The sequence below is a fragment of the Falco punctatus genome (genome assembly GCF_963210335.1).
Source record: "Falco punctatus genome assembly, chromosome: 12".
Lineage (NCBI taxonomy): Eukaryota > Metazoa > Chordata > Aves > Falconiformes > Falconidae > Falco > Falco punctatus.
This window is the reverse complement of record NC_137592.1, coordinates 29,193,606-29,219,032: the sequence shown is the minus strand read 5'-3', so window position 1 is coordinate 29,219,032 and position 25,427 is coordinate 29,193,606. Positions and strand designations below refer to the sequence as shown.

At 43.0% G+C, this 25,427-nt stretch overlaps 1 protein-coding gene across 4 annotated transcripts in view; it reads right to left on the bottom strand.

The window, feature by feature from the left end:
* The window catches only part of XDH (xanthine dehydrogenase), a 61,648-nt gene that overhangs the window by 3,382 nt on the left and 32,839 nt on the right, over positions 1–25,427 (bottom strand). For 2 of the 4 annotated variants that reach the window (XM_080408793.1, XM_080408791.1), the window contains 22 exons: positions 25,099–25,283; positions 24,399–24,573; positions 23,848–23,937; positions 23,036–23,205; positions 19,714–19,837; positions 19,184–19,303; positions 17,860–17,956; positions 15,763–15,887; positions 14,870–15,003; positions 13,335–13,422; positions 12,621–12,707; positions 10,998–11,189; positions 10,363–10,508; positions 9,682–9,763; positions 9,006–9,101; positions 8,133–8,261; positions 7,163–7,237; positions 6,306–6,358; positions 5,090–5,204; positions 4,378–4,443; positions 2,441–2,629; positions 962–1,129 (listed from right to left, as the gene is read on the bottom strand). In XM_080408793.1, coding sequence (XP_080264919.1) covers positions 962–1,129; positions 2,441–2,629; positions 4,378–4,443; positions 5,090–5,204; positions 6,306–6,358; positions 7,163–7,237; positions 8,133–8,261; positions 9,006–9,101; positions 9,682–9,763; positions 10,363–10,508; positions 10,998–11,189; positions 12,621–12,707; positions 13,335–13,422; positions 14,870–15,003; positions 15,763–15,887; positions 17,860–17,956; positions 19,184–19,303; positions 19,714–19,837; positions 23,036–23,205; positions 23,848–23,937; positions 24,399–24,573; positions 25,099–25,283 — 2,706 coding nt within the window. Of the gene's footprint in view, positions 1–5; positions 1,130–2,440; positions 2,630–4,377; positions 4,444–5,089; positions 5,205–6,305; positions 6,359–7,162; positions 7,238–8,132; positions 8,262–9,005; positions 9,102–9,681; positions 9,764–10,362; positions 10,509–10,997; positions 11,190–12,620; positions 12,708–13,334; positions 13,423–14,869; positions 15,004–15,762; positions 15,888–17,859; positions 17,957–19,183; positions 19,304–19,713; positions 19,838–23,035; positions 23,206–23,847; positions 23,938–24,398; positions 24,574–25,098; positions 25,284–25,427 lie in introns of those variants that run through there. The other 2 variants (XM_080408792.1, XM_080408790.1) reach the window with 1 other exon arrangement.

Here is a 25,427-nt window from a genome sequence, read left to right as displayed (position 1 = left end):
GTAAAGAGAAAAACCAAAAGTTAGCAACAAATGAGGGTCCTGGCCTGGGTTCAGCATGCCCCACCACGCTCCCTTTGAGATGGGTGACTTTGTCCCATTAAAGATCTGAGCTCATATCCCAGCCTTTCAAAGCACAGAGGTGTCTGTCTCCTGGCACTCCTGTCAGCAGCTGTGTCTGGCTCTAGCTGGAGGCCTGACAACCAGCAGTTTGTACAAATTCTCAAAACCGTTTCTGAGTCCTTCTCCCCAGACAGTGATGCAGGTGTTAGGCGAGGAGGACTAAGACATACAGGTTTTGCAATTAACCACAGTGGGGCTCAAGCTTACGAAAGCCTGAAGGATGCCCGCATGGACAAGACAGCTATGTTATCAGCCACACAGGAATCAGCAGGACTCTGTGGGGCCTCACGCCTATGATGTGCTGTCACGACACTGTAACAGAGGAGGAGCCCATGAAAAGACAGTGACAGGGTTAACTCCTGCACTCTGTCAGATGTCGTCTAAGGAGGCTCCTCTGTGGTTACAATACTCCAGAGAAGGAAGCATTTTCAGTAACACCTTCCCCTCCCTTCCTTCCTGAGGGATACCACTAAATCACAGAGTGGACCTGCAAGGTATGTTAGTGGTGGTGATCCCCCAAGAGATGATAATCAGGAGCATCAGGATAACAAGTTAGTGCCTTTGTTCTACAGACAGCACTTGGAGGATGGAAGGATGAACTGCAATTCCATTGATAATGTACAGCAGCCCTTCCCGCAATGGGACCCATACTCTGTGGATTTCTCTTATTTGGTGGCATGTTAACGAAGGGTAACATCCCTGAAATAAAAATGATCTGCTACGCAGGGCCACAGCCTCCCCATCCTGTTCTAATCCCAGACCTGGGCCACTGTGACCAGTACACACATTCCACGTGGGGTAGGCTGGCTAGGGAGCAGGCTGTGAAACCAGAAGCTGTTACCATTTTGGTGAAGATATCCACGCAAGCATTGCGGATCCTCTCTGGGGTGGCAGGGCTGTCCAGCCTGAACAGTTCAGTCAGGCCAGACTCCTTCCTCGCTGAGTAGATGGCATCTTTAATGGCATAAAACACTGAGGCAGACAGGAACAGAGGTGGCTCTCCCACAGCCTAGACAGAGCACAAGCAAGAGTGAGGCTGCAGCCCAAAACAGTCTTGGCCCTGGAAAGACTAATGAGCTAACAGAAAGATGAGCAAGCCCCACTGACAATCAGGAATTGTTCCCACTTCTCATTCCTTTTTTGTAACTTCTCAGTCTCCCAGATGTGATCAGGAAGGAAAGGCCAAGCCAAAACAGCTCCTTGCCTTCCAGAAGTGAACTTCAGTCTACCTGATATTACCTGTGAGGAAACACAAAGCTGAAACAGCCTCCAGTCTGCCAGGTGTGATTAGCGAGGAAAGATTGAGCTAAAACAACACCCAGTCCATTTAAAGAAGAGACAGGAGGAGAACGTAAGCTTTCTGACACAGCAAGGCTGTTGTGAAGGTAAGAGGGATTAACACATTCTCACAGGTTTTTGGATAGTGCCAAAACTGCAGGAAAGGGAATCAGATAAGGAGACAGCGGTGAGTTGACTGGACAGAAAGCCTGTTGTTCCATCACTGAAGGTCCCTGCAAACTAGCAGGAATGCTTCCCTCGGGGTTTACACAAGTATTATCTAGTACTGAGGTCCCTGCCAGCCCCATTTTTCTTAATTCTGTCATCAGCACTATCACCCAAAGTGTTCAGCACCAATCACCCAAAAAGTTCTCCTCATTGATGAAGATGTTCCTGTGGATGGAAGGGAAATGGGAAACTGTAAGGAGGCAGGCCGGGCATATACGGATAGGGGTGGCCTCTCCAAATGTGCTGTTAAACCATAAGTAAAGCAAATTAATTGACACTCTACACTCAGCCCTGCTCTGTGCAGCCCTCGCTAACTGCAGAGAACAGCACTGACTGCGGTGGAAACAGCTGAAGGACACGTGGATTAATAATGAAGCTTTAAGGGTGATATAAGCACTGTGAAACAGTAAAGAAAGCAAAACGTGAGAACTCAGACACAGGATCTTGGTATATCACATCTGGGGGACGACAGTGCTGGAAATGTTATCCCGTAGCGGTGGCTGTGGTGCCAGGGAAGGGCAGCCAGGGAGCTGACATGCAGGGGAAGGCTGGCAGCCTCTGTGACAGCACAACTGGCACAGCTAAGCCACTTCAGTTCTCTCTAATGGACAATCAGGGTGGCATTGTGCTGGTTATTTCAGTTCTTCCTACCTATAAGGGACAGTGTAAATATTTCTGGTAAGGAATGGGAAAACTTCCTGACACCAGAATAAAGCCAGCATAACAAGATTAACTATTTACACACATGCATCATTATCACTCAGCTTCACATAATTCTAGAGCAGTGGGAGGCCTGCAGCTCTTGCAGGTATACCTTGGATGAATAAACCGCTTTGCTGTTTGGACAGTCACGGAGAAGAGACACATAGAATTCTGTTGGGATGTCTCCGAATGCTGGGATTTTGTACATCCCAGGTCCTCTAGTGTACAAGTTCCCTTCAGGAGAATAGCGCAGCTCCTCCATGGTGAAGAGCCCAAGGCCTTGGACAAATGCTCCTTCTATCTACAAATGCATCCAAACAAAGTTACATTCTTTTTTTTGTTGTCGTTCTTCCCTGCACAAGAACAGCAACAATTTCCACCAGAGTTTTCAGCCCTCCCCTCCTAATTCCCCACTTTTTGTCTCATGTCCCTTCTGCTGAGTACAGCTCAGCACTTTGCACAATTCCTGTGTTCCCATATGGATGTGACTGTATTTCACTGTCGGGTGAAGCAGTTTACAAATACAAGCAAACAGATATACTGTAAATGCAGGACAAGAATTTTCTGATGAAACAAGGAAAAAACCCAATGCCAAAATATTGATTCCTTCACAGGCAGATTAACACTGAGTTGTACTTGCTGGTAATTCAAAGGACAAGAAGACTAAAAGGACTGAAGATGACATATCTGAAGACAAACTATTTTACACTTTCTATTTCAGTATAAATGCTTTTCTAAGTGCCTGCACATTCTCAGGTCATCAGCACAGACACCTGCAAAACCACCTCCATATCCATTCAAGTACTAAGGATTTCTTTGCATAGTTTTTCTACTGTCAACTTTAGGAGAATAAAGTAAATAATTAAAAAAAAAAAAAAAAGAGAAGGGAACAGCTATGAGAGGAGGATGTGCCTGAACAACCTTATGTGAAGAAGCTTTGCACCCACAGAGATCTGACAGGCAGATCAGTCCAAAGATTTGGCACAGACATTCATTAACCCAGCTCTGTGTACTTGTGCTCCTCCCGTCACAGCAGATCCTCTCTCTCCCGTGCCCCCAGACCCTCTGCAGCGTTTCATGTAAGGACACAGGGAATGGAGACGACTCCTTTGACAGGCTCTGTATAGATCTCTCTACTCCCAGACCCAACTGACAGGCTGTGAAGACAGGAAGGCTCCTTGTCTCCTTGGCCACTTCCAAAAAAAGTCTCTTTCAGAAAAAAAAGTCACTTCAAAGAAGTTTCATTTTAACTATAGCAGAGCTCTGCAACTTGTGCTCTCCTGTAAACCCCACATCCTGCAGCAGTTTCACTGGAGTTACACCGTATCAACATCTAAAGTTCGCAAGAGAGCCAAGATGGCTAGATGAGCACACGTGAGTGTCTAATGATTCATCTGTTGGTGTATCAAACAACCCTGTGTTTATTACCTTTATTTTCTGAGAGGTATCATTGTGATTATTACTGCACAAAATATGGAAGTAAACTTATCCCTGCCCAAGGAATTTGCAAGCTAAGTGACTGGTTCAATTTTCTACTGAGATTCCTACACAGCAGTAGCTGTAGGACAAAATCTACCACCCTAGTTCTTTATTCACAGAATTTTCACTGAGTTAAGTGGGACTTGATATTGACAGATAGGAGTATAAAAAAACCAGGTGTGGGATTTAGTCTCACATGCCACACTGTAGAAATTAAGCCTGGGATGAGATCATTCCATCATATTAGTATTCTCTGGATTCATTTCTTAGGCAAGGCAGATGCTAAAAAGCATCAATGTGGTGGTAACTGGGGAATATCCTGTAGTCTTAAAATCCAAGGCAAAAAAGCCCCAACAAGATATTTTCCTACATAATTCTGTGCCTATTGCAGAGTTAAGCATAGGCCAAACTGTTTTCATAGCTAGCCTAAAACACCTCATTGGATGCCCAAACTGAAAGTGCTCTGTTTGCAAAGGCACAACCTGGAGAGGGATAATGGCTCATCTAGAAAAGCCTGAGAGTAGTATGATCGCTTTAACATGGTGGAAATAGCAACACTATTTTGCTTACCTGTCCTATGTCTATGGCTGGGTTCAGACTGGTACCAACATCCATAACAATGTCTGTGCGAATGTTCTAAAAGGCAGAAATAAAGAATAAATCAGCACAGAACATTGAAATCTGTACACCATGGTGTTGTATGAGTAAGGTATCCAACCACCACCCACACTTGGTCGGTGTTCAACAATCTATTTCAGCTCAACTCTTTGTATTGATTTTTAATCTGAGTTCATCCCTGAAGTAAATCAACGGGACTCACTGCAGTTTTCCCCAGAGATCCAGTGGACCCAATTTATATCAGTTCCAAGCTTCTAGCACCAGTGCTCTGTACTTGAGCATAAGCAACTAGGTCAGATTCTGATTATTTTTTTTTTCTTTCTAAAAGTCTTCAGTGCTATTTTTAATCATTAACTCAATTCCAGTATGTTTCTGTTCTTTTGTGCTAACACAGTGCTGCTATCTCTTACTTAAGCAAATCCAATAACTTTTGCAATCATTCATTAAGCCTCCTAATATCCCTGCCACTGGGTAGATAATTATCGTTTTATTATACTTTACGGATTGTTGCACTGTGGAACAGAGGAGTTAAGAAATTTACTGAAGGTCACACCAGACCAATGGCAGAGCTAGGAACAGGCTGACACCCAGTATTTGTTCTAGCTCCCTGTGAATGTTTCCTTCACCTAAACACAGAGGGTTATTTCATTGCTGACCCCCTCACCTTGTGGTCACCTGTCAGGCAATCTATCTCAACCTCGGAGCAAGCAACACCATAACTGAAGTAGCAGAATGGTCTCCCTTCATTCTTTTCAAAGTTGTAGCCAAGGTCAGGAATTCTTGATGCAAAGAAAAACAAAGCCACATTTCCTTCCATGAACAGTCAAACTGAATACAAATACATTGCAACGTTGAAATCCTTATTCACTTTTGTTTCATCCCTTCCATCAAGCCCACGCAGAAATGAAAAGTGTAAACTGTAAATAGTAATCTGCTAAACCTGTTCTGTATTCCAAACCCTGACTGAAACTATCAAACTATTTCAGCCGTCTTTATTTTCCCATGAATCTTAGTGCTTGTGATGACCATTATGACCTCATTCCCACCAATCCAGTAAGAAATCTTTCGCATTTAGAGTGTAGTTGAATGTTTGTTGGAGGTCATTAAATTTCAGAGCGTAATCAAGTTGAACCAAAAACTGGATTAAGCCAAGAACGGATTTTAAGCACAGTTCAAGACAAAATTTGTATCTGGTATTAATACCTTATCTGAGCACTGGTTTATTAAAATACTGACAGTCACTTAGTTAAGAGAAAAAACACATTTCAGAGATGCAACAGAAATGAGCTCACAGTGTATTTTAGTCCTAAATAGGCTTATCTGAACACTGTGTTTAGTTTTTTATGTCAATCCCTCTGCCTCAAAGATGATGGATCTCTCTTCCTCCAGCAACAAAGCTGACTAAGAAAAGTGCCTCATTTCAGAACAGCACAGGAACCAGTAAGAGCTTAAATGGGAGAATGAAATTGGAAACACTCACTCCAGCCAATTGCCGTAAGCAGCTTTGCTCTCAAGGACAACTCCTGCCCCCTTTTTCCCTGCACCGTTCTAGTGCAGCTCTAATCTAATCACGAGGCTGATGCAGAGCAGAGCCCCAGGCAAAGCTCTGTTTTCATTTATGCCTTCTCAGACCTAGGTCAGCTAGAGCGAAGTTAGATCTACTTCAGGTTTACATGAGATCTCAACTTGGCCCCCAGGGCTGTGCTCCATCAGGAACCGATTCTCCTCAGCTTAACATTTCTAGGTAGGAAAGGGAACACAGCCCTAGATCAGAGCAGTGACAGGGGGGATAGGGGCTGTAAATCCTCCCAGAATTTCCCTGGCTGCAACCCATGCAATCGAGTAAAAGCTGTGCCTCTGCAGTGTGAATATTCACTCACCTATAAAATCCCGTGGCCGACAGGCTAACGCAGTTCTCATAGGCGGCTTTAATCTGGGAAAGTGAACAAGAGTTTGAAAACAGTAGTTGCCCAGCCAGTCCCTGCAAAATAGCTGCCTCAAACACATTTCCAGGAGAGCATGAATAGAAGGTGTCTAGTGACAGACAGCTGTCATGCTACCCAGCACCAGCAGTGCCAAGGGAAACGTCATGATGCAGTTGCTTCCCCAAAGAGCCCCGTCAGCAGCTACCAAGGCCAGAACTTGCCTGTTGGCAGAGGGATAAGACTTGCTCTTGTTTATTCAGCTCTCAGCTACAGGTTAGACTTTCAACCTCAGAGACAAAGGTTAAACTGACAGTCATCTTGACTTCAGTGAGGCCACAGGGAATCTTATCCTGACTTTCAAATCATAAAGTCAAAGCTTCTCCCATGAAAAGACCACCTTGGATCTGAAAATGGCCCGAGAGGCTTACAGCACCCCGATCTCTTACTGTTGAGGGTGCAGAGAAATTGCAGCCAAGGAGCACTACAGGAGGCGGACAGCAGCTCAACAAAAAGTCATCTTTATTACAGAATCCCTTCACTACAAATCAGATTTTTTCCTGCCCAATACTATAGCCTAAATAGAAAGATATATGTAAACACTCAAGACTTATTTGGTCAAGTTTGTCACAGGCAGGCCCCAGGATTGGGAGAAATCTCAGTATTAAAGTCATAACTGATGTTTTAGTTTCTGTTTCACTGTCTTTGCTAGCAAGATGCAGAAGGCCTGGCGAATACACCTGCATACAGGGTTTGGTAATTAGAATGATCATTGACAATGCCCCCTTGTCTTGTGACAGACACAAACAGCTTACCCAGTCTTCCCAGGATCCTTTGGGATTAGACTGTTTGATCGGCTCAAGTCTTTTTAAGATAGTCTGACACGCGTTCTAGAAACAAAGAGAGAGAAGCAGTATTTTAAGATTTGAAAAGTCAGCTTATAGTATTAAGAGCCCTGTAAGAGTTTCAAAGAACCTTCTGTTTAAATCAATATTGCCTTCAGTGTATCACAACAAGGAATAAAGTTCACTAACAGATGTCACGCTATATAGGAAGAAATGTTGACTGAAAAAGATTTTAAAGCAGATTGGCTGTGCCAATAGCAGAAGGAAATCCCAAATACAGCACAGAACTTCCCATAGCATGACACAAAATATCAGAAGTCCACCTATTTATACAGTAACTATCTGTGCCAAGTCATAGCAGGACATCTTAACATATCTAGCAAGATTATCTGTAACACACAAAAAAATACCTTGCAAAATTCAACCTACTCAGACAATCTGTGCAGAGAATAAAAACAGCCTGATTATTTTACTTTGTGGATTAGTCTTCCCCTTTTCTTTAAAGCTGAGAATGAGCAGTCCTAAATTCCTTTTTTCAGTGGAAAAGTCACATACCCTGCAAATATTTGTATCCGTAACCACCACATCAGAGCTGAGTGTGGCAACACTTAGAGGTTCTGGAGCACAGCCCACAAACCATCTACTATTAATATTTGTAACACAATATATTTGTTATAGATAAGGCTGCATTAATTATGAAGCTAGCTAGCTATTTAAATGGATGTTTTGTTCTGTTCATTTTGAACAACCTGAAAAAAATATGGTCATTCATCACCTAACATCACTGGTAGTTATAGTAGGTAAAGAACTTAAAGGTATCCTTAGCCTGGAATTGCCTTTTGATGGTTATGTTTTCCTTAAGCAGTGTATACATATCAGCTTCTCATGTTCTAGAGTCCTAGCTTATAACCCACTAGTTTAAATAACTCCGTTTCCATACATGAACGGCCATTCCATTGATGTCCGCGCTGACAGATGCGGCTGTCGGGGAGGTATTGGGGACAGTGTTTGTGCTGGTCTCACTGATGTAAATTTTGGAGGTCGGGATGCCCAGTGTCCTACTAGCAACCTGCAGAGCAAAGGTAAACAATTGGTAAGCAGCTCTTCTGATACATGAGCATTATCATTCACTGCTTACACTGCTAGGATCCACACCGCAACCTCTACCCTCTCCCGTCCCAAATTTCGTTTTTGTTCAAGTCCCATTTAATTTGGTGACTGAAAGCTAACGAGGACATTGTTAGGTTTGCCCTTCACAGGCTGAATGTGTGCAAGCACATACATGTACACTTTCGCCACACAGACAGACATTCACTTCACTATTGTGAGACTAAATTCCTCTCTCAACAATTATAAGAATCAGAGGATAAAGAGGCCTATTAGATTCCTCTTTCATTTCCATGCCAAAGCAGTGTTGCTCCCTTAGGCCTTTTTAAGTACAAAGGTGTTAGCATACACAGATAGATATATTTTTTTAAAAAAAAGTCATATTGCAAGCATATGTAAACTGTATTTTTATGGGATGAAATGAAATTGCCAGAGAAGTTTGTAAGCATAAGAAGATTGTGAGCATAAACTGTATTATCTAGATAATAAGAGTTAAGATGATGAAGAATCTAAACCTCATACTTAAATGTGAGAATACTCTGGAAATCTAGCACTGCTGCTGAAACAATTAAGAGAAATTAGTCATGATTTTTTACCCTATGCATGCACATAGAGGAAGTGCCAAACTGTCTGAGGCAGTACTATACAGTGAGTGTAATTTTTCTGAAAAGATGTCTCATGTGCTTAACTCCAAACTCATTATTACCTGAATCATTTTGGTGTGAAGTCCTTGGCCCATCTCAGTCCCTCCATGTGTAAGTAACACAGAGCCATCTGTATACACATGAATCAGAGCTCCAGCCTATACAAGGAAACATTAATCCAAGAGTCATCATAAATGATCTAGGGAAATCCTTAGCAGATTTCAGTTACAAATTATAGAGAGAATTAATGCAGAACTAGACCAAAATCATTATTCAGTGTAATTCAAGCCACTAATTTACACTTGAGGTGAGTTTGGTTTAATCTCACCAACTCACTAGAAGTTCCAACGACCCAACAAATCTCAGTCAGTATTTTCAGCTCAGAAAGCCAGTGAAGTAACCTAAATCTGCCCCTTCACCTAAACTTGCAAATACCACTGACAGTCCATCAAGTCAGGTCAAATACAGGAACAGTGTTTAGACTACTGAGGAAGAAGGAATAGGCAGGGAAGTTAACATAACACAACACAATACCGTGGAAACATAGCTGCACTGTGGTGTCTTTTGACAATATAAACTGGTAACTGTTGCATTGCTCATTTTGGTTTGAAAAATATGTGCTCTTCACTAATTTACTAATTCTGTGAAAGGCTCCCGTTTGGTACAAACAGAGGAGGGCCTGGAGGAGGCAGCATAAATCTAGCTTCTCTACTGGAAAGATGAATGACACTTACAGACCTGGTTCAGAAATGGGATAGTGAAACTGATGCCAAATTTGGTAGGAATGATACACATTCCCCTCTTCTTCCAGCGATTCTGCCTGCAAGGAAAGAACATTACTCATACTCATGAGGCTTTCATCGCAGTTCAATACTACACTTCCCTCCAACAGCTTGGGTTTCAAAGCAGAAATCAAATACCTGAATGCAATATAGACTGAGTTAATCAGTAATTTTTATGAAAGATTGGCTTGTTCATGGGTTCTAACAGGAAGAAATCCAAACTGAAGGTGCTCCCGAGGTATTATAGAAGCAATTGTCTGGATTATTAACTATTCAGTTGTACATACAAGCCAACTAGGAAAAAAAAAAAAGACTATAAGGCAGGGGAAAGCCTAAGCAAATTACCTTGATAGCCATTTGAAAAGCCTGCTTGGACTTAGCAAACACCCTCTCCCTTTTCTACATTTCCCTTACAAATTTATGTCATGCTAGATCTGAATCCTGCCTTATTTAAGCTACCAGCTCACTGATAGAAGTTTCTTCCCACAGTGAACATGCATATATTTCAAACAGAGAAATTTTTAGAAGTCAATGCAAATATAAGGTCTGACTTCATATCACTCAAGCTGCTAAGAAAACTTCAGAGGTTAGTAGGCAACAGGTGCACTCAGTAACAGGACAGCTCCGGAACACCTACTTGTTGAATTCTTCAATTAATTTCTTCCTGGCATGATAGCTAGAGCTTGACAAACATTCATCCCAGCATCTTCGTAGAGTAAATCCCTCCAGCTTTTGGTTAAAATGAGTCAGGTCTCCTTCGTTATAAAGATTGAGCTTTCGCACCTTCCCAAAGAGACATATGAAGGACATGCCAAGTTTAATGTTTCAGACTAGGTCTTTTTAATAGATGACATCAAAAACATGTTGGTTCCTAGTGTTATTCCTCCGCTCACTCTACAGAACAATAGAATTAACAGACATGTATCTGTTTATGGGAAAGGGGGACTAAAACATTAAGGCTGGGAATTTTCAGTAGAGGTTCGGACTTAAGCACATTGTAAATAAGATTAAGGTACTTAGTGCCTTTGGACTTTTTATTTTTTAATATCTATCCTTAAAGCAGGTGTTTCACAACTGAAGCTATTCAGGGAATATAATGAAGCAGAAGATAATCCATGCTATAATGTGGCAGATCTACAGAAAGTTTGAGATTCTGCTAAGGGCTTAGCAAAAATGAAGCAAAAGTTCTTATGCTTAGTCATTTTCTGTAGTTCAGTTCCCTGAGCTTATTCAAAGGCAGTACCACCCTGAAATGTGTCAGTGGATCTGTACCTCCTCAGGTGGCAGGCCACACTTCTGAGCAATGTCGCTCATCCAGCACTCAGCGATCATCATTCCTTGGGGCCCTCCAAAGCCACGGAAGGCTGTGTTGGAAGGCAAGTTGGTCTTGCAAACAATGCCCACACTGTTGACATTAGGAATGTTGTAGGAGTTATCCAAATGAAACAGGGCTCTCTCTATAACCTGGTGAAGAGAAGGAAAATGGGGGTGAACACATTTTCCATGAATCATGTCAGACTTCCTACTAGCTACCAAAACCAGACAGAAAGCTCTGAAGCTAATTTACAACCAGCACTTTCTCTTGTATCCTGCAATTCTGTAGTCAACACAGCTGGATGAGCACTGCGGTGCAGTCAGTACTCCGCCCATTTGCAATGGTGTGTCAAGTGGTACCCTCCTGAAGGCCAGGACAGTAAGCATACTTCTCTGCTGAGACTTGAGACCCTGGGACAGATTGAGCTTCAAAGTCCTTTGTTGGCCACGGGCTCATGCTGAGCCAAACTGCTACTAAATACCATTACTCACCTGGAAGAACCAGAATATTCTTTTAATTACACTGAGTAATCTGTTACTGGAAAAGAAAGCTTGCTGATATTAAGTGACTCAGCAACTGGGCTATGGCAGTAAGGGCAGCTATATGAAATAAAGATTTTCAGTAGCTACATCTAAACTGCAAGGTTTGAGATCTTTGTCCTCTAATGGTCCAAACTGGGAAAGGACGAGAGCTTCTTTCTGGTTTGTGTTCCCAGATCTCCCTTCCAGCAGCAGCACAGAGAGGAGATTATGCACACCCCAACCTTATTTCAACATGGAGCACTTGCTAGTTCCCCGATTCAGACACGGTCAAAAAGACAGTTCCCATAGATGTACTCTCAGACAGGCCCTTGGTTTATGCAAAGACATTTCTCTGCAATTCTGCTTTGCCCAGCACCAACCGCATTGCTAGCGTCAAATTGGCTATGGTCAAGAGATTTTGCAGTTCTCTCCTACTAAAATTGATTCATTTTTGCAGAAAATGATCAAAGACTCAGTGGACTAGGAAAGGGAGCTAGAATAAACTTGACTGACACTAGGCTATTGGGTTGGTCACTCGGACAAAAGAAAAGGAAAGTTTTTTACTCATGAGCACAAAAATTCTTGGAGTCAAATGTGTGAGTCAGGCCTATTCTTAGTGCCTGTGAATGCAATGTTAACTTTAGCCAGTCCTTAAGAAACTTGCTGATTTAGGCACTCTGCCCTGATCAGCCTACTAACTTGGATGTTTCTAATACCAAGGAACTAGCTTTTCCCAAAGCTGGGGAACTGTCAGTCATCTTGCATTGTGCAACAAGTTTCCCATCACAGCTCCCTGTAATGCAAAGCAAACTTTCTTGACCCTTTTGCCTAATCCAAGCTATTACAGCATCAATAAGAATTATGTGGCACATGCCAAGGCAGGTCAGTTGGCACAGAGAGCAGCTGTAGAAGCTTCAGAAACCTAGCAAGGTCTGGTTTCAGTCATGTCTGAGAGCAAGATGTGCAAGCAATGCTGTAGCCAACAACTCTCTGAAGTCAGAGCAAAAGGTTGCACAGGGAAATATCTTCTGTCTAGTTAGCCGTCAAAGTTTTACTTACACCATAAGAGAGGTCTACAGAGTTGCCCCCATTGCTGTAGTATGACACCTCCAGACTCTTGACTTTCCCATTCTTCATGAAACCAACCTGTCAAGAGAGTGTCCTCAGTGATCCGTTTCCTATAGAATGCTCTGTTTCATGCTTCCCTCCAAAAACTGAATGGACCTTACGCAGGCAAAAGGCTGACTGTCCTCTGCTGCCGTATAGGACAAGCACAGGCAGCAGCTGAGGAAGCTTCCCAGTAAAGGGTCTGTGTATGCATCTTAATCTTGCTTCAGAGACCTCTTCTAAAATAAGTGCTGGCCAGTTGTCACAGCCACACTTTCCTTAACAGGTTTTTGTTTTGAAGAGCAGAAGCAGTTGCATAGGGATTGAAGAGGAAAGGAAATTTGTCAAAACAAACAGTGGAGTTATACCATAAACAATGGGGGAGCATCTAAAAGCGATGGGATTATGAAAGGGGCAAAACCTCAGTCGCAAGGAAGAGGGAAGTATTTGTGCTGAGGTCACAAGAAGGGAACCATCTAAGCCAAAAGAACCTCTGCAGTACTTTAACAGAAAAAATGCTATAATCCAGCTGACCTGATCCGTTTGCAGCAGGGGAGATCAGCAGTGAAACAACCGGAGCAGCAATTTTTTCACAGCATTTTACTACTCTGACATTTCAGGTGACGACACTGAGTCAACATGCATTCATTTCATATGTATGCATACCTTGTACCTCCCCAGGAAGGGATGTCTGCCACCACTTATCAGCATGTCCTCATCTCGATCCAGCATGCACCTTACTGGGCGGCCAGTTCTGTTAAAGGATATATTTATCAGGCAAAGCCTGAAACACACCACAATACAGGCCCTACAGAGCAAGACTCTCCTCTTTTGGGTGAGCATTGTCTTTCTAGAGCGGCAACGGGGAGTTAGGGGTAAACTGCTTGGTTTACATATCTTCCTCTTAAGAAGATGGCAAGACTGAGAAAAAAGGGAAAAAAAATTAAGAACTTCAGGCTGGGACCTGTTCATCGAAACTCTCGTGGAGACTCTAGTATTAAAAAGAATCTCTTACAGAGACAGATGCTAATAACTGAGCAATCACCATTTTCCAGATTATTTCTCAAGGCACTGTCTCAGCTTTGCAAAAGAGAAGGCCATACGGAGTTATATAATAATGCTAAGTATGAACTAGCCTTCAATTTGACCTTGTTTATCTGCTTATTTATTATCCAAGGAGGAAAACAAGGAGCAGAGGAGCTGCTCTTCATTTTCTAACAATTCTGCCTTCCCAGTGACTCTCTTCAGGTTGTACAAATATCTAGGGAATGCCATAGATTTTATTTCATAACCTTTCGGATATAAAACAGCAGTTTGGATGGTGGAGATAAAGGAAAAAAATGCAGATGTATTACTGATTAATGAGAGAAAGCAGGCGGTTTGCTCAAAGCAGGAAAAACAAAGCTGATTTAAGTACAGGAGCTTCATTTTGGCTCTCCTCTTCCAAAGGTACTTTACTAAATTGCTACTGCGTTGCAAGACCCACCTAGCATTGCCAGTGGGATGCATTCTGAACTACAAGGGCCGTATTGGGAAGGGCGGTGTTATGCACACTACACAAATGTCATCTCAGAGGTCGTGTTCCCTCACAACCACAGAAACTTGCACAGTTAAAGACAAGCCTATATCAAAACTTCAGAAACCAGAAGCACATTTCAAATCTATGCTTCACAAATGGTTATAGCCTAGGTCCATTCCCTGAGTTTTTAGGGGTTTGAAAAGTGTGGATTTCTGTTCAGTGGCCTGCCACCCTTCCAAGGGAAAAACCCAGAGACAGTTTGTAGAAGAGCAGAGAAACAGTGGTCCAAGGTTGGTGTAGTGGAGTTTCAAGCAAGGAAGAGACTCTCATACCTCTATTACACAAAGCAAGCATGGCTAGTGCTGGATTTTTAAAAGGTTTGTGATGGAGAGGCAGATAATTTGTGATACAAGAGTTTTCAGAGCAGAGTAAGGAGTTTTCCCCCTTTACTATTAAAAGCTGACATTCACGCATAAGATTAGCCCCTCTGAGCTGGTTCAATTCCTCCTACCAGCTAAAAGGCCATTAGGTACATCCTTTGGGAAATCCCAGGCTTGCTATAAGCTCTACAGTAACAAGGCATGAAGAGTCTTGAAAGTGCTCCAGTGCAAATAGTGTCCCAGAAAGAAGCAGGCTGGACCAGTCTGAAAGGAAAAGCCCTGTTCCCCACACCCAAACTTACTTGAAGGCTGCAACAGCTACTGCAGTTGTCAAAATAGTGTTCCTAGTCTCTTTTCCTCCAAACCCTCCTCCCATTCTTTTCACTCGAACCACAATCCGATTTGATGGGACTCCCAATGCATTAGCAGCAAACTCCTAAAGGAAAATGGAACAGCAGAACACGTACAGAGCTGAGCTGTGTTGAGAACTAGATACGATACCAACATATTGCCTTTCTGCAATCAAAGCAGCAGTGCAAATACTCCGTTACATTGCAAGTCCTATTGGTCCTGCAATTGGACTTGGTGCAATCGGAACCAGTAAGTTCAGTATTTCATCTCTGAGGTGGGAAGGCACACAGTGCTTCAGCGGACAGCACCAGATTCAGGAAGAAACTGACATGAGGTGAGGTTACCAAGACACAGGTCTCATTTAGCACAGAGTCTGACATCCATACCACTCTGTCCATTCTCCTCACTCTATTATGAGACCTTTGGGCAGTCTTGGTGAGTCAGTAAACAGGCCAAAGACACCCCATAGTGCCAGCAGCCTCTCTCACAAGATGGCAGAGTTGGTATATGTAGTCAGTGCTTATACCACCTCTTTCTGACATGTCATTCAACAGCCATGCCTACTGACCAGCTGGCACCCTCTCTAGAAAGGGTTAAGCATTCAATCCCTGGGGACAAAGATGTGCTGCCAACAGAAACATCTCTGTCACCTGGAAGCAGATTCAGGACAGGAGTGGGGTAGATTGGATCCAGTACCCAACTCTAAGTCTATGTGGTGTTGTTGGTTTGTTTGTTTGGGTTTTTTTAATTCAAGACAAGATAGGACCAACTGTAAAACAACCATTTATCTAGTCTGAAACTGAGAAACAAATGCCTTTTAGGTAGCAGGTCAACGAGACAGTACCTGTGTCTTCATTAGGTTTTGCGTTGACACAAAGAGTTCCATCTCACCATCTTCCCCCTTTGGCACAGCCACAGTAGCATGAGTTTCCAGATAGAAATGCTCTTGCCCACCAAGGTACATCTCACCTAGAAAATGGAAAGAAATGCCTCAAAAATAAGGTGTCCCTGGTGTTTTAAGTTGTCTCTTGTCACATACTGCTCGTAAGCTATCGCCTTTTTGACAAGTGTAAAATGAAAACCCTTTGCATTGCCCAGCATTGGATATCCCTAGCTCTAAAATTGATACTTCTGGTTCAACATTACAAAAATAAACCCTAAAACCCAAAAGCACCCCAGATACTGCCCCCTACCTCCACTTTCTAGAAATCTTCAGTCCAAAACCACAAGTGGAAGTGGCTGGCATTTCAAAAATAATCCTGCACGCCATGCCATTAACCTAGCATCCCTTAAGATGCAGTATTTGGTGCCTTTCAGACTGCCCTCATAACACCACTGAGATGAAGGATAAAAATAAATCAAGCATAGTTTAGCTGAGCAGATCAAGTACAAGGTTACGCACTTTGAAACAGGGGAACAAAAATAGAAAGCCAAAATGCCTTAAGAAGATCTAACTTCAAATCATCTCTCTGTCACTGCCAGTGGCTCTTTCCCAGGACATCCTACCTGGCAGTGCTGAGGGTACAATTTCCAGTCATGCTACATGCTATTAAATGTCAGAATCAACCTCCTTTCTCAGTCATGGCCCTGGTCTATTCAGCTGCCAAAATTAATATTCAGAGCAGTTCGTGAAATCCTGTTCCTCTCTTCCTTTTATTCAATTCAGCAACAACAAAATAGCTGCCTTCATTAGGTACATCAGTGAGAAATGGGCACGTGTATGAGACAACGCCTACTCTGATATGTAGCAGGGGCCCTTCTCTTGTCTCCTCGACGGGGTTGGCCTGGCATTCACACAGTACTGCAGCCTTTTAAATAAGCTATTCTTCTAGCTGAGAAGAATTTCTGCCTTGCCTGGCACAGTGGTTTCATTTTGTGCAATATGGTGCACTACAAGAAACAGTTAACAGCTTCTGACACCTTTGAAGTGCCAGCACCAGTGGCTGACTGCAGAGCAAAGTCTCAGCAATGTGTACCAAAATACAGCAAACAACAGACCTGGAAATGGGTGTTTCTGTTAAATAACTTCCCTCTTCCTCCACAAGGAGGTAAGGGGTTTTTGCTTCCCTGTGATCTTTGAGATAATCCCTTCGTAGCAGGCTTTGTGTCTGTAACTGATTAAACTTCCCTCTCAGATCTATAAGAGGAATACAACACCCTTTTATTGATAAATACATAATCCTTCAAAAGGTCTGATGTTTGACACTCCTCCTCTCGGGAGCTATTGATCGTGATACATACACCAAACAATAACATTGGTCTGACAGAATATTCTAGTTCACAGCTCTGGCACTCTTCCCTTCTAACTCAACGATTTTAAACAACTGTTGATAATTGCTGTGTTAACCCATGTCTGTACAACCTGCTCGGCAGACTCCAACTAAATGAAACCAAGCAGCCCACCAAAAAAAACCTGTCCTCAGAGACAGACCAACGGTCAATGTTGAGAAAGCGTTACAGGGCAGTGCCATGTTCTTCATGACACCTACAGCCACCAATGTTAGTGGATCAGATTTTCAGATGCATTTATGTCCCATTTTCATAAAATACAATCGTATACCGGGTTAAAGGAATCTGACTGTCTAGAAGATTCAGACCAGACTATGTATGGACAGCAAAAAAGCTCCTATATGGATAAGTTTCAAAAAAAGAAAAAAATCACTTTGTAGAATATTTGCTTTAAAAAAAAAAGTGTCCTTTCATTGGAAGAGAGTGTTTACAGGGGCACAGCTGCGAGCATCCAAGTCTGTTTGAAATTGAAATTAAATCATTCATGAGCTATTTGTATATAAACAGTTAGCTGAGACTTAATATTAAACTAATTTAGCCCCACAAGCCTCACTTCATGAATTCTGTCTCATATGCATAAAAAGGAGGCTGATAGCTCGACTTTTGTCACAAACTATCCTAATTTAAAAGAAGTATAAATGCTTATTCTCACCTTCCAAAATGTGATCAGATTCTTCAAATCCTTTCTTCACATCTCCCTTCTTAATCCTCTTTATAGTCTTAAGAAAGGATTGTTTCTCAATGGCTTCCTAGGAAACAATGACACAATGAAATTTTTGTGGAAGCAGGGTGAAAACAAAGCTTTCTCTGACTGAGGAAAAAATATCCAAGATAAAAAGCACAAGAACTTCTGAGCTAATATACAATAACTTTTCTTGGGGAAGCTCTACAAAGACATTTCACTTTTGCCAGAATTGAAGCTTTCCATAATAAAAAAAGCCACAACACAACCCAGATCCACAGAACAATCAAACAACATCAGCAGCAGCAGCACATTTTTGGCTCCACTCTCATCTTCTCTGGTTGAATAAACAACTAGAAGTCTCAGAAAAGGAAAAGTTCTCACACATTTGTGAACCCAGAAATCAAACAAACAACCCAAAACCTCTGTCCACAGATGACAGTACCAATGTCTGTACTAGACAATTCAGAGTCTTTGTATCTACATGAATACAATTCACATTACAAAATACATGGTATGAAATACTGACCATTAAAAAATAATTAGAAACCCATGGTCCTAATTTCTACCCAATAACAGCTTCATACAGTGTTTCTCATTTCTAGATGTGAATGCTGTATTAGATATTATCATTTGCTTTTACTTTCACGTAAGGAAATCTTGTCAACAACTCTACTAGTTAAAAAAGAAAGCATGAAATGACACAAATTGTTGACATTACTTTCTTCATCTTTGAGAAAAGCCACTTAAGGGCTGTGTCCATACAGTCAGTGGAAATGTTCACAGTGGAGAGTGAAGTCTTGAAAATTAATTTCATCAGCTTAGAAACTAAATAAGTGGTCTGCAGAAATCTGAGAAAAGCAGTGCAGTGAGAGCTAGAAGAGATGTTTTCACATCCTATTATTAAGTGTTATAAACCAGAGAATGAAGAATGAATGAATACCAATGAAGTCAGCAGGACCATACCAGAGACTATTGAAAGCAAGCACCTGCAGGTAAGAATGTAACTGACAGTAACCTTGTTAATTTAAACAAATTTTTGCTGAGCACAATTTATATACCAGAGTTTGGTTTATCTTAGCTTTAAATAACACAGAACAAGTTAGCGTACACCCAATCAGTACCACATAAAGGTGTGTCCTCTTTAAATATGCAGATTCCTTCTATCTATATCCTGCTGCACCCACAAAGACTAGCAAAAGATGTGGCTAAATAACCATGTGTGAGAACAGAAGTTAACTAGACACCAGGGGGTCCCCAAGCTAAATGCAGAAGCAGATCTGAGCCATCTTACCTGAATTGTGACAATAGGTTTGAGTTCTTCATACTTAATCTTTACAGCTTTAGCTGCTCTTCTGGAATGTTCTTGTGTGTCTGCAAGAACTGCACCAATGATATGACCAACACAAGTGACCTACAGGCAAGATTAGGACCCACCATTATTTGGAGTGTATATATGCAGTTACTGAGAGGCTCATGATAATTCTGTTCATCTGCTCCTTTTGGGCAGTTTTTCATTGGTTTGTTCAGACTGGTTTGTTTAAAACCAGTCAAGGGAAAACAATCACAAACAACTTTGGACAGTAACCAAGTGAACGAGCCTGTCCCAGTAGCCTACAGCTTAGAGAAGAATAAAGCAGGTAACACAGAGGAGAGGGGTGTGGGGCAAAGGGACTCGGGCCTTATTGAATTTGGCACCAAGATTGCTATTGACTCCAGTGCAGTTCGGATTTATTTCTGTATAAGGTAGAGGACTTCACTAGACAATAAGAAATCTTATCTCCTGAGCAGTGTGATTGGAAAAGGCTATTTTTAACCACATACCACGTCCTCAGCAAAGACGGTCTCATCATTAGCGATGCCAGTGATGTTACTGCCAGGAACATCCTTGGCGGAGACAAAACACACAAACCCAGGAACACTCTGGGCTTCAGATGCATCTACAGAACTAAAGAAAGGAGGAGAGGCAGTGTTATTATTTCTCATTTTTGTTTTTGACAGCGCTTATGAGATACCAATACATTTTCAGGCGTGATTCCCTGAAGTTTGGTTCTGCAAAAGAGAAGGAATTTGTCACCTGAATATCATGTGAGACCAAGGCAGAAAGGGCAACATTAGACTAAAATCATTTGGGATCTATATGGATAATCTGAATCCTGACTGAGTCTGATCACTAGTCTGCTTCTTTGGATTATACTGTATCATACATCTTTTCCCTAAGCCGTACCTGAACTTGATCCAATTACCACATGTACTATAGATCCCAGAATGGTCGCGGTTGGGAGGTACCTCTGGAGACCATCTAGTCCAAGCCCTCACTAAAGCAGGTTCATCTAGAGCAGGTTGCACAGTCTCATCCAGGCAGGTTTTGAAAGTCTCTAGAGCAGGAGACCCTACAGCCTCTCTGGGCAGCCTGTCCCAGTGTTCTGTCATCCTCAAAGTTCTTCCTCATATTCAGAAGAACCTTCTTGTGTTGCAGTTTGTGCCCGTTGCCCCTTGTCCTGTCGCTGGGCACCACTGAACAGAGCCTGGCCCCGTCCCCTTGACACTCGCCCTGAAGACATTTGTATGCATTGATAAGATCCCCCTCAGCCTTCTCCAGGCTGAACAGCCCCAGCGCTCTCAGCCTTTCCTCAGCAGGGAGATGCTCCAGCCCCCTCATCATCTTCACAGCCCCCGCTGGACCCTCTCCAGTAGCTCCCCGTCTCCCTTGACCTGGGCAGCCCAGCACTGGGCACAGCACTGCAGGTGTGGCCTCACCAGGCAGAGTAGAGGGGGAGGGTCACCCCCCTCGCCCTGCTGGCCACGCTGCTCCCGATGCACCCCAGGATCCCACCGGCCTTCTTGGCCACCAGGGCACACTGCTGGCTCATGGGCAACCTGCTGCCCACCAGAATCCCAGGTCCTTCTCTGCAGAGCTGCCTCCCAGCAGGTTAACCCCTAGCCTGTATCCCTTGATACCCTTTAGCAAAGACAGATGGATGTTAGTGATGGCATGTCTCCACTGTGGTCTTAGCTGCCATGATTCTGTTAAGGCAAGATTCCTCTCTGTCTATTGATAAACACGAAATTTTACTGCAGAAATATATCATCTACTGTGGGTTCAACTCTAGAAAAAAAATGTGGCTGTGAGTCAGGGAGAAGTTGAGTATCAATCACGAGGAAGTGGTAGGGTATTTAAAAGGATGCAAAAGAAATGATGCTCCAAGAGCCAATAAGCTTCACGAAAGGCTTTTCTTCGGTAGCAAAAGAGGTATCTAACAAAAAAATTGTCTGTTTGAATCATTTACAGACTTAAAACTAATTGACAAGCAGGAAAAAGTAATTAGAAAAGTGAAACAATTTAATTTATAAGAAGCACTTCATAAAAAATATATTACAAAATACTTTCAAGCTTCTTTTGTAACGTTTTGTACACTGGCTATATAATTGTCTTGCTTTACAAGGGAATTGTTGCAAATAGAAAAGCTGTGGCTTTGTCTCTGCTGAATGATTTATTGTTTTCTGTAAATTGTTGCAATTTTTTCAGCATGCTTGTTTAGATTCCTGAAACTCCAGTGCAAACTGTGCCTGAAAGTAGCTGTTTATGCATCCCAGTGAGCTACAGACTTTTTCAAAAAGACATTAAATGTCTGAATGAACTTTCCCACATGAACTCTTAGACACCAGGAACCGAAGACAATGCTATTTTTCTTTGGAAAGTTCACTTTCCCGTGGTTCTGCAGTAACGCCTGAGAAACAGCCCCCTGACAGTTTCCTTTAGTTAGAAATACAGAGGCTGATGACTTCTAATTTCCACTCAGTGGTCAAAATCTGATGCGGGTGAAGTAGAAGCTTTCAGAGCCAATATTTTGAGTGCCAAAATCATAGGCTGACATACTTCCGTCACCTGATGAAATATTCTAGTACTTCCTTTACAGAACAATACAGGCTCACAGCCTGAAATACGAGCATGCAATGCAAATGCAAGAGAATGCGTACAGCAACTTCTAGAAAATACTGTGGTCAGAGGCACAGGTGCTTTCTCTATTGCCCCATCTGCACTGGAAGTAGTAATAATGCTTATGCATTTGCAGCCCTCATCAATGACCACACTGCAATACCTATGGTTCAAGTATGATGACAGAGCAATTTCTTTCATAACCTGGGAGTCAACGGCTACATCTGTGCATCCATGACCACCATGGTGCCCACCCCGTGTTTGACCATTGTGGGAAACCTCTGGACACAAAGCTTAAATAGGCAGGAAGTATTGCCTGAGAAATGAACAGCACATTGCAATGCTATTGAGGGTGACACCAGGCAACGTAATGCGATGTCCCACACCAAAGCAGCTGAGGGCAGATGAGAGCCCGCAGAGCCACCACAGCGTAAGCACAATCAAGGATTGTGGGGGGCCATCAGTCCTGCGACATAACAGCATTAAAACTCATACGAGAACATAGATGACATTACCTGCCAGGATAGGCATTTCAGAGTTGGTTAGTCACTACTGTTATAAACTATGCATCAGTCATACCCTGCACAGACAAGACATTTTCAAGGACAGCTGCACTTCCAAACACTGACCTATCCACCTTGCTACAGCGAAGCACAAACAGGTCTATGTCGAACAGCTGAAGCTAACTCACATAGGACTGTTATGCAGGGGGCTTGATCATAGTCAGTGCAAGGCAAAAACCAGAAGACAGTACACACACAGCTGACTCACCAGCTGGAGTGCTGTGGTGGAACCGCACGTTACAATCTAAATTTTTAGGTAGAAAGAGCACATTCAAACTGCATGCTCTGGTTAGTGATTAAAATGGCATCTCCTTAGACACTGTAATGCTTTCCTACCCTGCTCCTTTTTAATCCTGCATGCTTGAGTAGAAGAGATGGGACATGCAAGAAGGTTGCAAGGGCTGAGGGATTTGTGCTTCAGCAAAGCTCCAAGTCTGGTGTTAATTCCCTCATGTTCCTACACATGCAGACTCGCAAGGCAGCTGTAACCCATACAGCTCTCCTCCACGTAACAATGTGCAATGAACTGGAGTTCCCACTAAGGCAAAAACCTTTCCATCACCCACAACTTGACAGATCATTGTTTTCTAAGCCACCAGGCACTGGATGCTTCCAACAGCTGAAACTCAGAAGCAACACTTACAGGATCTTAGCGTGGGCTTTGGTGCTGGTCACCAGTGTTAGATACAGCTCATTCTCATAGTGAGGGATGTCATCGCAGTAAACAGCTTCTCCACATGCTTGTTTGGCTGCTGAAACGTGCACGAAAGGCCGACCCACCATATCTTCAACTGCCTGCCCCCTGGGCACTTCCTGGAGTAAAACACATAACTGACTACTACTGCTTAGGTTGCAGGAGACGGAAGCATTGATGGGAGAGCAAAAGGCACCATGAGACATTCTAGAGAGATGGGGAATGGGATGGGGACTCAGTCCTGTGGGAAAGGATGGTAAACAAGATGGAGTGGCTACAGAGGGGGCTACAGAGAAAGAAGTGAAAGGGATTCGGTTTTTCAAACTGCTATGATGTGACAGCTTGCATGAAAGGTTCAAGTTCTGAAACTAGTTTCTATTCTCAAAGCTGAAGAGAACAGGTCATTAACAGAGAAATAAGGAAGCAGATATATCCTGAATCTGAAGTCTGAGAGATACAAAGAAAAGCAGGCTGTAAGTGGGGAAAAGCAGCAGGAAAATTTGAGCTTTGATGTGGAGCTGGCTGCAAGAGGAAAGTGCTACCTGCAGCAATTTTTTTGAAGCTGTACATGTCAGGAACAGTCTTGGGCAATGACAGGAAAGGACATTGTACCCTAAAGCAAGGAAGGGACTGAGGCCCAAATATAAGCCTCAGGAACGGCATTATATAAGTTCATGTATTGCCCATACTCAGAGGGACGACCTGAGAAGGGAGAAGCACAGAAAAGCCTGGATCTACATCATGCAAGTACTGCTACTTACTTGGAAGAGCTGGGCATTTGCAATGGGATCTTTGTGAAACAGCTCTGTAGCACTGATGTAGTTCAAGGGGATGGGCTCACACAGATTTTTCTGCCAGAGACATATTAAAGAACAATCATCTTCCCTGCCAGTCCCTTTCTCACATTCCCCAGTAGCCCAGGATATTCTCTATTCTCCATCTTCCAGTGAAGATAATTCAACTTTTACTGGGTGAAAGGCAAACAGAGCTCAGGCTCTGCACAAAGAACAGCCACAGACCCATGAGGGCAGCTGTAATGCAACCAAGTGGAGAAGTCCAGGAATTCTCCTGTGAACCCACAAATCAGCATCCTTCCACAGCACAGGCGGGGATGCCACAAGAAAGCAGGTGGGAAGATAGACTAGTCACTGTTACGCAGCATAAGGAGCAGAGTAGCTCTGGCAGCTATTGCAACATGGAGTTTACCATCAGGTATGACTCTGCTTGAATCTGAACCCTCCCCATGCCTCCCCAACAGGACGGTACATACAGGTGGTTCTTCCCCAAATCTGCCTTCCCTAGCAGCACTCACAGTGCCATTGTGGTTCTTGCTCAGTTTCTGAAGGACCGTCAGGTAGAACTTGAAAAAGAAGCTGAGTGTAAGCGTGCGTCGGAAATCCACCATCCCACCAGGTGCAGAAGGAGACAGATCCATCTCACCCGCCAATAAGCGGCAGGCATCCTGCAGCAGCTTCTCATTCCAGTCTCTGCAAGGGAACAAAGGTGACAGAGCCCATACTCAGACCTAAATATCACGGAGAAAGACTAACTCTTTTGACATGGCAGCCCCTGCAAGCTCTCAAGCAACAGCCCCCTGTTCTATCTCTGTTTATAGTATATGTGTCAGCTTCGCTCTCATCTTGAGCTCCTATCATCTTTTCTAAAGATGTGGCAAAGTTATTAAATGATAACACCACAGATTTCTTAACCCAGTTTGAAAGAAAATCAGTTTTGTAGGTCATCCCCACATCTAGCTTCTGCCTACTTCAATGGATGAACAAATTTAGCAAGGAAACTGTGCTCAGTGAGGGACTGACATGGATCTTTGAGGGTAAGGAGTACCGGAGTCAGCAGGGCATCACACAAAACACAGCCAGCCACAGAAGTATAGCTACACTTCCTCCACTTGCTCCTTCTGTGTACTATCAGAAAGAATTTATAGTATTTACAGTATCCTGTAAAATTCAGCACCTTTGCATCAGAGAGCCTTTCTATCACAGAAAAATTCCTACCTGCCAGTAAGCTCCTGGCAAGTTTTTAGTGCCAGGACCGTTGTAGGAGCCATTCCTCCATAGCTTAGTTTTATCTCCTCCACTCGGCTAGTGCCATCTTGGAACAGGACTCTCATCCCACAGGTCACAATAGCAATGTCATCCTCCCGACGAGAAGCCTGCTTGAAAGCTGAGAAGTATTCACCCTAGAAGACAGGAAAATATTTATTTATTCTCTGCCTTGGCATGCTTTGGAGTATAAATATGACAAGGTGTTAACCTATTTCTATATGAATGAGCTATTCCAGGAACTATATCTGGTTGATTCATCTTGCAGGGCCAAGCACAAC